Consider the following 12,393-nt stretch of genomic DNA (forward strand, 5'->3'; position numbering starts at 1 on the left):
TGCTAACCTCGGAAACTCCTCCTGGAGGGACCTCTCTCCGATCCACAGGTCTTTCCAGAACTGATTTGCTGCCTGTCACCACATGAGAATCTGACCCTCTCCTTGAACTTGTCCACCACTCTACAGACTGCCTTACACAGCCCAGAAGTTCTATATAAAGACGTCCTTTACCCACCAGCCCCTTTCCTGGAATCTTCCCCAACTTCTGGGAGAGTGACCTGCTTTAGTTTCCCTAACAGCTGGTGAATTCCTCAGCCTTTGTCTTTAAGGTTCCTTGTGAATGTCAAGTTTCATTCCAGTCTACCATCAACTGACACTTTTTTCTGCAAAGTGATTTTGAATAAACTTGGGAAGTTGGCCCCCAGTGACAACCCATCCATACTTCTTCACATTCCTGTTTCTTATTATTTCTTTTTTCCCTTTCCAACACCCTAGTTCAAGTCGTGTTGGATCTGGTTGTCAAGGTCCTCAGTTTGGGTTTGTATCGGAAAAGCCAGCCTGATTTGATGTCAGGTTGATCTGGGTTGAGCAAATTCAGGTTGGATTAGGATGTATGGAATAATTATGCTGCCTATTTGGGTTGGGTGGGGTCTGGCCGGTTGGGTCCAGCTGGATCAAGTATGGTGTAAGTCGGGTTGGGTTGTGTTGGGTTTATATCCGTCGCTTCGATTTGACGGAGGGAATGGCGATGATTTCAGTGATATTGGGAGCCATCAACGCTGGCATTCAGCAATGGGAAGAGGAGATGCAGGAGTTTGTTCTGGAAGTTGCTCCGGCAGAGATAAGGAGGCAGGTGAAAGCGTCGAGGAGAAGGTTCAGCTTCAAATACGACCCTTCAGCTATGCATTGAATTTCGGTGATGCTGGGTCTGGATTCCTCTGTTGAATTAGATAATAGAGATTGGAAATGGTAGAAATAGGTAAAATGGGTTTTGGTCTTGGGTGGGTCTTGCTTTTGCTTCTTGTATATGGAGTTTTTCTCTTCTTTTCAGGAACGAGTGTAGGTGGAGGTAGCTTTTGTACTGGGATTTCTATCTCGATTCTCTTTACTGTCTTCAACACAGACAATCCGCACTCTCCACATCATTTCTCGTAACTCTAGGTGGGGCCCACCTTGATGTTCATGAGAAATCCACCCCGTCCATCCCTTATTTGAGATCATTTTAGGACAGACCAAAATTGAGCAGGATCTCTCTCCTTGGATAGATTGCGTGCTACACAACACAAGTTTTAAGTGTGAAACTTTTCCAAGCCCCACTATGATTTTTTTGTGTTAAATCCACACTGTTCATCAATATTTGTAGATAATATCATAGCATGGGCCAAAACATGAGGTACATCCAAAGCTCAAGTGGACCATACCACCGTTGAAACATTTCTAGCACCAACCGTAGGCTTACTTCCCATCTAACCGTGAGGCTTACTTCCCATCTAACCTAGCAGTGGAGATTGCCCTGTTTTTCATAATGATCCGAAAAAATGGATGAACAGTGTGGATGTAAGAAATACATCGTTGTGGGCCCACGTACTTTTCACACATTTCAATAAATTTTGTTGCTTTGCTAGAGAGAAGAAAACCCAAAGTGCTGGATCGGTGTAAAATGACTTGAGCCCAAGCCGGCTTTAAAATTTATAGTGAGCAGAACGTTGCCCGGCCCATTGCCACCCTTGCTCACGAGACTAGGAATTCGGATTTTGCAGGAGAGCTCTAGCATAGGCAATGGCAGCTTCTAGGGACGATGATGATCGACGGCTCAAAGGAGGAGGAGAGGTTGTGAGCGCTTTGTCACAACGCATGAGTCAACGGATATGGGATTGCTTGAGAGATCGACAATATTTCAGTGTTCTCAGTATGGGGACGGCAGGGAGTGGGGAAGTCACGAATCGTGAGACAGGTTGTCGCCGCAATGGAGGAATCCGGAGAATCTAGCCGTCTGTTTGATGTGATCATACGAGTAAGAGCGCCGGGGATCGAGAGTCTTGGAGAGAAGATAATGACGTATAGAATCAAAGAAAAAGGAAAATTTATGCAGCGTTGGTATTGCTTCCATGGTGAATATGCTTTCGACCAGTTGGTTGCAAATAGGAGAAGGAATCGGTTGATGGAGGTGCAGATGGGAATCCAGAAGGCATTGGAGATCCCAGAGTCCATACAAATCTCTGCAACTGCTAAGATTATCAATGATAAGTTAAGCGGCCAAAGGTTCCTCCTCATCTTTGAAGATGTTTGGGAAAGCTTTGACTTGAAAGATATTGGAGTTTCGGTTACAAGTGGCAGCAAAGTCGTCATCACCACTCAATCCGATGAAGTCTGTTATGAAATGGGAGCTCAATTAAAGATCAAGTTGGAGGAGTGGTCTGAAGAAGATGCCTGGGATTTTTTACAGGAAGAGACGGCTGATGTGGCTTCCAGCATTGGTTTTTCAAATAGAGACATGGTCTTTAAATGCTTTTCCTACGTTTCCTTGTTCTGTCAGAACGGAAGCTCCATCCACCGAGATTCCTTGATAGAAGGGTATTGGAGGTCGGAGGGCTTTTTAGATGGATTCTTCAATGAGGAGGAGAATAAAGAAGTGGCTTTCAAGAGACTGGGGAATGTACTGCTCAAAGAGTTCGCCAAGAGATGCATGGTTCTATTGTCCCTGACGTCATCAAACCCAAATTACCTCTCTCTCTTTATAGAGTAGACTAGAAGGCTAAATATATATTCGTGGGACAATCATCCTCAGGAAGCAGAATTTATAAACTGGCTACAAGAGCAATTTACGATGGAGGAATCTTCAGGAGGACAATATCATGTGGATGTGAATTCTCATTTGAGGAAAGTTGTTGGTTCTCGAACGTTCCTAGTGTAAAACAACTTGGACGCAGAAGAAGCATGCCAATGGATCTCATTATCCCACAATCAGGTACAAACATTCCAATTCAGCTCTCCAAACTGCCCTCTTCTCTCGATGTTATTGCTTAATGGTAATGAACGCTTGCAAGAAATCCCAAACAGTTTTTTCAAGAACATGACCAGACTCCTAGTCCTCCACCTTTCTTCTACAAGCATCACTTCCTTGCCATCCTCCATATCCTGCCTTTGTGAATTACGGTTGTTGAAGCTCCAAAGCTGCCACAAGCTAGAGGGTCTTCCTACGTTCTTAAAGTATATGCTGAAGCTTGAGATCCTTGATCTCCATCAAACCCCCCTGACAAAGTTGGTGGAGGCATCCTTCAATAATATGAAATGCCTCTAACGCCTCGACATCTCAGGTGCCTGCAACCTCAGCCGGCTCTCACTCAACGGTTGCCGCTCTCTAGTGACACTTGTCATGCCCGATAAACTTTCAAAACTTGAGGCACTTGATCTTTCAGGCATGAAATTGGAAGAGCTCCCGCATGAAATTTTCAATCTGACTAGCATGCGGTGCCTGGACCTGTTGGGAATGGAGCATCTCAAGACGGTTGATTGGAGAAAGATAGTACGGCTTCCAGAAAATTTGAATTGGGATCGATGCGGCTTGGACTTACTCCATGAACAGCTACAAGACAGAAGCATACGTCGCATCTCGGTCAGTGATGCAAGTGTTTTTGAGTCTTTGCACCAAAGCTCGAAACTGTGGAAATCCTGCTTTCTAAAATTTCATTTCTTGGTCTGTCCCTGCGAAGGAGGCCGCAAGGATATATGTGCTCATTTTAAAAGAAAGCGATTTATCTATCAGCGTATTTATACTCGATTTGAGCAGTCTTTGAGTTATGAAAGACGACTGGAGGTTTGCGGTGGTAAGAATTCCCTAGAAGGTGTTAGAGGGGTTCTCTCGGTGACAAAATTCTTTCATTTGTATGGCAATGTGTTCGTTAAGGCATTGTCCAATCTTGGCATGAAGATGGACCACCTTAGAGAATGCTGGATTGAGAAATGCCATCAATTGGAGTATCTGTTCGTTGGACGAATGGCAAACATTGATGTGGCAGTTTATTTAGAAAATCTAAGGGTGTTCGATCTTGCCAAATTAATAACAGTGTGCCGGGGGAAGTTGGGAAGAGGGAGCTTTACATGGCTAAAGCATGTATATTTGGAATGTTGTCCGAAACTAATCAATTTCTTCTCTTCGAGCATTCGGTTACAGAATCTCGAACTACTTGAAATAAAATTCTGTTCTAGACTAGAGAGAGTCTTTGAAGAAGACAGCGAGGTAGGGCAAAATGCATTTCCACATCTAGTTAATTTATGTCTTTGGGAGCTACGCAAACTGAAAAGCATTTGCTGTGGTCACTTGCCGATGCTGAAGAAGTTGAAGATTCGAGGATGCCCACTGCTGGAGAAGCTTCCTCTCGATAACACAAATGCTTCTGCAACAGAAGTTGAGATCCAAGGTGAGCTGAAATGGTGGGAAAACATAAAATGGGAGGGCAGTATCAAGCCAAGCTACATCCGTTTCAAAGACTGCTGTCTATCAAGTAAGTGATTCTTCTCTGCTTAAACTGTCCCTGTTTGTTGTGTTATTCTTCTCTTCTTGAAGAACTACTGTAATTCTCTTTTATTTGGGTTACTATGTCAGGGCCCTAACTTTGATGTGGGTCGTCCATCTTGCGGGCCCTACCTTGGATATAAACCATTAATCATTTGGGTCAAGCTGATAATTGTCTTTTTGATGCAGGGAGGACGTGAGGTCGAGCACCGTCTTCCTCAAGAGGATAACTATTCCGAATCCACGGAACTTCTCTGGACTCCTCACAGAGACTTCTCGAATCCACGAGGAAAGAAAGCAGAAAATAGAAATAAATTCTAATAAATTCGAAATTGATTGATGAATAATTGATTAAAATCGAGTTCACAACCCTTTAAATAAGGGTATCAAGCAATGGGAAAGAAATTAGAATCAAACTACAACTAAAACTCTTAGAATTCGCGACTTACTATAAACAGTAAACTTACTATTTATAGACGGTCGTGATGTCTACTAGTGCGCAAGGTTTTCGGCCAAAAATAGTAAGTGTCCTATTTGGCTTCACAAAACCTTTCTCCTAATTTTTCTAATCTCTTTTCACGTTGGACGCAACTCCTAAAGCCCGACGGATGAAGAGTTATAATCAAACTAAAACTTACTATTTATAATAAAAACGAAATTAAAACGAGGAAATGACCGTCGATCCAGGGGTATTTTGTAAATCCAGGCTACGCAACTTGGCATAGCTGGGTTGGTTGGCTAAAGTAGCTCGTTCTACCCCAAAATCATATATTTTACATTAGATAACTCATTCCGGATTGTGAGATACGCCTGATTTAAGGTCCAATGGTCTGGATCACTTCTGTCGTCGACCGGGCCTTTTCTGATCCATCTTGGCCATGAAACCGCCGCGACCCGCTCTACAGTCCCCTCCACTTCAAAAGAACTCGTCCTCGAGTTCTCATCATGTGTTCATGATACTCGGCCAGGTCCGCGACGTTGAAAGTCTGTGAGATCACTGTCATCTGGAAGATCAACAATATAAGCGTTATCATTGATCTTTCGAATGATTGGTACCGGTCCAATCTTTTTATTCTTCAACTTATTATACGTTTCGGTCGAAAATCGTTCTTTGCACAGATGGACCATTACTTGGTCGCCTACCTCGAACACTTTTTGTTGCTGATGTTTGTCCGCTTGCTCCTTATACTTTTCGTTCGAGGCATGTAGCTTGGTCTATACCTCCGCATGAATGTCAATGATCCTGTTTGTCATATGTTCTACTGCAATGCTCATGCCAAGGAGCTTGGGCAGAGGGACCAAGTCTAGTGTGTGGCGAGGTACTCGTCCATAAATAACCTGAAATGGAGATTTTCCTGTCGAGCGGTTCACTATGTTGTTGAATGCAAACTCTGCTTGAGATAAGGCCAAATCTCACTGCTTTAGTTTTTCTCCTAAAATACATTGAAGGAGGTTTCCCAATATGCGATTCACAACCTCGGTTTGCTCGTCAGTTTATGAATGGTAGGCGTTGTTGAACTGAAGTCGTGTATCGAATCGAGTCCACAAAGTTCGCTAAAAGTGGCTTATAAACTTCGTGTCACGGTTAGAAGTAATAGTCTTGGGAACCCCATGTAGCCGCACAACTTCTCTGAAGAATAGATTCTCCATGTGTGTTGCATCGAAAGTCTTCTTGCATGGAATAAAGTGCGCCATCTTGGAGAAACGATCTACTACCACGAACACCGAATCCATGCCGCGTTGTGTTCGTGGGAGACCAAGCACGAAGTTTATATATAAATCCTCCCAAGGGCCGTCAGGCACTGGTAACGGAGTGTAAAGGCCTGTATTATGAGATTGCCCCTTAGAGGTGTGAAAAATATAACAACGTTGGACTGCCTTTCCCACATCACGTACCAATTGCGGCCAGTAATACCGTTCTTCCACAAGAGCTCGCGTCTTGTCTCGCCCAAGGTGTCCACTGAGGCCACCTCCATGTAGCTCTTGGATTATCTGTTCCCTTAGCGAACTGTTTGGGATGCACAGTCAATTTTACTTGAAAAGGAACCCGTCTTGCATATGTAAGTCACCGGGGTGACCTTCTTGGCATCTAACCCATGCGTCCTTGAAGTCGTCGTCATCGGCATATATGTCTTTGAGGCGCTCGAACCCGACAACCTCATTGCTCATGGTGACTAACAAAGTTGCGCGGCGACTCAGTGCATCAGCCACCTTGTTCTGTTGCCCTGACTTATGTTTTAGTACGAACGTGAATTCCTGCAAAAACGAGATCCACCTAGCATGCACACGGTTAATGTTAGCTTGACTATTAATGAATTTGAGAGCTTGATGGTCCGTGTAAAGTATGAATTCCCTTTGAATCAAATAATGTCGCCAATGCCGAGTGCCTGGACCACCGCGTATAACTCAATTTCATATGTAGACCACTTCTTACGTGCATCGCTAAGTTTCTCATTGTAGAGGCTACCCGCCTACCTTCTTGAGACAAAACTCCTCCAATTCCGACATATGAGACATCACATTCGACTTCAAATAGTTTGTCGAAGTTGGAAAGTACAAGAACCGGGTCGTGGATAATCTGCGCTTGATTTCGACAAAGCTCCTGTCGGCTTCGTTCAGTCCACTGAAACTGCCCCTTCTTCATGCAATCGTGATTGGTGACACAATGGTACTGAAATTTTTCACGAATCGACGATAGAATGTCGCCATCCATGAAAACTTTGCACTTCGTGAATATTTGTAGAAACCGGCATTCTCCGATTGCCTTCACCTTTTCCTCATCCACCCGAATGCCCGTGGATGTGACGAAAAAACCCAGAAACAATAGGCTATCATCATGAAGCTGCACTTTTTAAATTGAGATACAGCTTTATTTTTAGTGAGCACTTGAAGGACCTTCTTGATGTGTTCCATATGGGTGATTTCGTCTTGATCGTATATCAAAATATCATCAAAGTAAACCACAACGAACCGCCCAATGAAAGGTTTTAACTTGGTTCATCAATCTCATAAATGTGCTAGGCGCATTCGAAAGCCCGAAGGGCATGACCATCCATTCGTATAATCCTTCCTTCGTTTTAAAGGCTGTTTTCCACTCATCACCCGACCGTATTCGAATCTGATGGTAGCCGCTCCTTAGGTCCAATTTAGAGAATATTTTTGCACCCTCTAGCATGTCCAGCATATCGTCCAACCGTGGTATAGGAAACCTGTATTTTATGGTGATTTTGTTGATGGCTCGGCTGTCAACACACATGCGCCAACTCCCATCTTTCTTTGGAGTTAATAGAGCTGGTACAACACATGGACTCATGCTCTCCCGAATAAGACCCTTACGGATCAACTCCTCTACTTGTCCCTGCAGAATCTCGCACTCATTCGGACTCATTCGATAATGGGGACGATTCGGTAAACTGGACCCAGGGACAAAGTCGATATGGTGTTGGATATCCCGCATGGGGGGTAACCCATCGGGAAGGTCATCAGGCCAGATTTCTTTGAATTCATGTAGTAGGGGCCTTAGTCGTTCAGGGATGTTGGTAGGCTCGAGTTCTTCCCCTTTTACAATTAATGCATAAGTCTGTCCTGTTTCCTTTGATTCTTCCACGAAGTCCCGTATGGTTAAGAGAAAATGGCCCTCCACTTTAGAAGTTTCAGGTGGTCCCTCTGGATCCATAGGGGCCAATATGGTCTTTCGGCCGTCCTTGACGAAGATATATATATTATCTCGCCCTTTATGAGTGGCATCACGGTCAGATTGCCAGGGCCGACCGAGTAGTATGTGACATGCTTCCATGCCAACCACATCGCATACTACTTCATCCTTATAATGTTTGCCAATTGAAAAGGATATGGTGCACCGTTCAGTTACCTTTGTTTCACTGACCTTCTTGATCCAACCAATTGTATATGGAGAGGGATGACGCTCCATTTTCAATTGCAATTTTTTCACCATGACCTTGGAAACGATGTTCTCGCTGCTCCCACTATCAATAATCACGTCACAAACCTTTCGATTTATCGCACACCTAGTGCAGAAGATGTTATGTCATTGTGGATGCACTTCTTTTCTTGGAGCATATAAGAGTCGCCTCACGACTAGCTACTCGCCGTGATCTTGCTGAACCCAACGTGAATCATCTGCCTCATCCTCGGTGGTATGCTCCTATTCTTCAATATCTGAATCTTCATAAGCGTTATCAGCACTACCATCATTGATGGCGAGGTTTGCCACTTTTCGCTGAGGACAAGTATTTGATAAGTGGCCCGGTTGGCCATAACGATAGCAGTTTTCGGGCCTTGTCAGAGCATAGGGATTCGAGATTATATTCTACTTGAACCAGCAGTCGATACGCCCCTTTGGAGTCTAGCTTGCCCACTTCCCTGATCTCGGTTCTCAGACGTAGGAGGTTAAGTGCGTGATTGTACGGGCTCCTTCCCCTTAGGCTGTGCAGTTCCCTAGGGCGAACCTGCCACAGGGATCCTTGCAATAGGATAGGTCCGTGTGTTAGAACGTTCAAGTGCACTTCTGCACGAGTAGCCAACTTGATCGCATCATTCATCGTCCACATGAGGCATCTGGACCCGATCCTGGATAACCATACGTAATCCACCGTTGAATTGGGCGACTTGCTGCGATTCAGTCTCGACCAAATCGTTACGCGCCGCCAGGCGGTAAAATTCTTCTGCGTATTCTCTCACCGACCGACTACCCTGTCGACAATTTTGGTATTGTTGGAATAATACCTGATCGTAATCGCTAGGGAGGAATCGGGCACGTAGTAGCTGCTTCATCCGCTGCCAGGTGCGGATTGGTGCTTTCGTCTGCCTGGTTCGCGCGAGTTGCAGTTGTTCCCACCAAGCTGAAGCTCCTCCTTTCAATTTATAGGCCACAAGCTTGACCTTCTTTACTTCAGGGATGTCCATATAGTCAAAAAATCGCTCAACTTCAGAAAGCCAATCGAGGAAATCCTCAATGTGTAATTGGCCATTGAAGCTAGGAATATCAACCCTCATCTTGAATTCTCGATCTGTTCGATCTACTCGATCACCGCCATGTCTGGGATGTTGGAAGAGTATGTCGTCGATTTCCTCCTCACTGGAGCCCCCTTCCTCAGGAATGACCCTTGGATGCACTGTCGGTACTATCCTGCGATCAGGGCGATTAATTGGGGGTGGAGGATTGACACCAGGAACACGGAGTTGCCTTAGGTTTTCCGCCAAGAGATCCGCTATGCGGTCGATGGAAGCCTGCAGCCCTTGCATGGCTTGCTGATTCTCTCGTTGCGCTACTTCGAAAGCTGCCGCCGTTAAAGGTAAATTCCCTGGAGCACCGCCCATGGGATTGTTGCCCGACCCGTCGTTAGAAGCCATCAATCCGAGGAGAAACCTCGCTTTGATACCAAACTGACGCAGGGGAGGACGTGAGGTCGAGCACCGTCTTCCTCAAGAGGATAACTATTCCGAATCCACGGAACTTCTCTGGACTCCTCACAGAGACTTCTCGAATCCACGAGGAAAGAAAGCAGAAAATAGAAATAAATTCTAATAAATTCGAAATTGATTGATGAATAATTGATTAAAATCGAGTTCACAACCCTTTAAATAAGGGTATCAAGCAATGGGAAAGAAATCATAATCAAACTACAACTCAAACTCCTAGAATCCGCGACTTACTATAAATAGTAAACTTACTATTTATAGACGGTCGTGATGTCTACTAGTGCGCAAGGTTTTCGGCCAAAAATAGTAAGTGTCCTATTTGGCTTCACCAAACCGTTCCCCTAATTATTCTAAGCTCTTTTCACGTTGGGCGCAACTCCTAAAGCCCAACGGATGAAGAGTTATAATCAAACTAAAACTTACTATTTATAGTAAAAACGAAATTAAAACAGGGAAACGACCGTCAATCAAGGGGTTTTTCGCAATTCCGGGCAGCGCAACCCGGCATAGCGGGGTTGGTTGGCTAAAGTAGCTCGTTCTACCCCAAAATCATATATTTTACGTCAGCTAACTCATTCCGGATTGCGAGATACGCCCGATCTAAGGTTCGATGGTCCGGATCACTTCTGTCGTCCCTTGGATATAAACCATTAATCATTAGACGCCGACCTTTGATGTGGACTGCCCATTATGTGGAGCCCACTTTGATACGAATCATCCATCATGTGGGCCCACCATCAATGTTAATTGTCCATCATATGAAGCCCATCTTTGATGTGGATCATCCATCACGTGGGCCTCATTTTTTATATGGGTTGTCCACCATACGTGGCCACCTTTTATGTGGAGTGTCCAATTCTAGAGAATAGGTCCTTGGATCCCTTATTGTGTAGCCCGTGGTGAATTTCTTGGGGGATGCGCGGATGTTTATTTGCCACCTAACCACTTGATGAGGTTACAAAGACATGAACGAAGGGACCACGAAAATATCAGCTTGATCCAAAACTTTTGTGGTTGAGAAGAAGTTTTAAATGATCAATCACCACTGTTTCGTGTGGTGTGGTCCACTAGAGATTTGGATATGCTTCATTTTTTGGATCTTGCTCTAAAGTGATGTGTAAAATTGGATGGACACCGTGCATGTAAGGCTCACGCATCACCAGGGTAGGCTCCACAGGGATCCACCAAATCCGTGCTCGGAGAAGGGGAGTAGAAAAGTAGAAAATCTTCCCAAAAAAAGAAAAGAAAAGAAAAAGAAAATCTAATAGTGCTAACCAAACTAACTTCCAAAAATAAATTTTTTATTGCTAAAAGTTAGAAAAAACAAAACAAACAAACAAACAAAAAAAGAGTTACTTGCTAGGTGATATTCAAACAGGCCCTTCAAGTCTAAAAATATATATAGGTGACATAACGGATACATATGAAGTTCGGTCCCGTTGGGCCGGTCTAAAATGGCTAATATTCCATGTTTAGCCCATGCACTCATTTCCAATCTTACAAAACAAGGAATTCGAATTTTGCAGAAATATATCCTGCAGAGGTGATGGTAGACGATGATGATGGACGGCTTAGGAGAAGAGGAGAGATTGTGAACGCAGGACATAAGAGGAGGCAAATACCAGGTATCTACATCTATTGGTTTTTCTATCTTTTCACTGTAAACCATTTTTGTAAGGTGTCGGAAGTGGGATAACTTGCAGAGTGTGGATCGTCTGTGTTGAAGGCACAAAAATTCCACAGCTAGCTGTTGCTTCTCATTCCTTCGCAATATTTCTGATGACTCAGTCACTCAGATAACGAGATACGACTCATTTCTATCTCATTACACAACACAACTCTTAAAGTGTGTCGATCTTTTTCTGGGTCCCATCATGATTTTTGTGCTAGATCCATACTGTCCATCAATATTTTCAGATAAATATAGAGCATAATCCTAAAATGAGGTACGTCCAAAGCTGAAGTAAATCACCCCACACAAAATAGTGGAGATTAAACAAATTACCACTGAAACTTTCCTAAGGCCCATTGTGAGGCTTATTTACCATCTGACCTGTTCATAAGATCACACATATCTGCATGAAGTTAAAATACAAATATCAACTTGATTAGAAGGCTCTGTAGCCTCAATAAGTTTTCAACCATAGCATGAATTCTTACTGTCTTCAGTGGCATGGTCCACTTTAGCTTTGACTTTTCAATGTTTTTGGATTTGCATTTTAGAATGATCTGAAAAAAATGGATGGACAGTGTGGATCTAAGAAATATATCATACCAGGGCCTACATAAATTTCACACACCAATAAATTCGATTGCTTGCTGTGTGGTGCACGTGAGTGGATTAGATGAGACCAGGCTTCACCAAAGACAGGGCAGCCCTAACCAAGGAGCCCACCTTGATTTGTGTATTCTGTATCTACTCTGTCCATGCTGAATTTCGGATCATTTTAGATCATGATACCAAAATTTAAGAAGATCCAATTATCAATCACCAA

At 43.8% G+C, this 12,393-nt stretch overlaps 1 protein-coding gene across 1 annotated transcript in view; it reads left to right on the forward strand.

Annotated features, from left to right (window-relative positions):
• The first annotated feature begins 3,192 nt into the window (after window positions 1-3,192).
• Window positions 3,193-12,393, forward strand: part of LOC131217380 (putative disease resistance protein At4g19050) — a 43,470-nt gene continuing 34,269 nt past the window's right edge. Inside the window, exons 1-2 of the mRNA XM_058212296.1 lie at window positions 3,193-4,445; window positions 11,425-11,523. Of these exons, the coding sequence (XP_058068279.1) occupies window positions 3,317-4,445; window positions 11,425-11,523 (1,228 nt within the window). The 5' untranslated portion in view covers window positions 3,193-3,316. The remainder of the gene's footprint in view (window positions 4,446-11,424; window positions 11,524-12,393) is intronic.

This window comes from Magnolia sinica, chromosome 10 (genome assembly GCF_029962835.1).
Source record: "Magnolia sinica isolate HGM2019 chromosome 10, MsV1, whole genome shotgun sequence".
Lineage (NCBI taxonomy): Eukaryota > Viridiplantae > Streptophyta > Magnoliopsida > Magnoliales > Magnoliaceae > Magnolia > Magnolia sinica.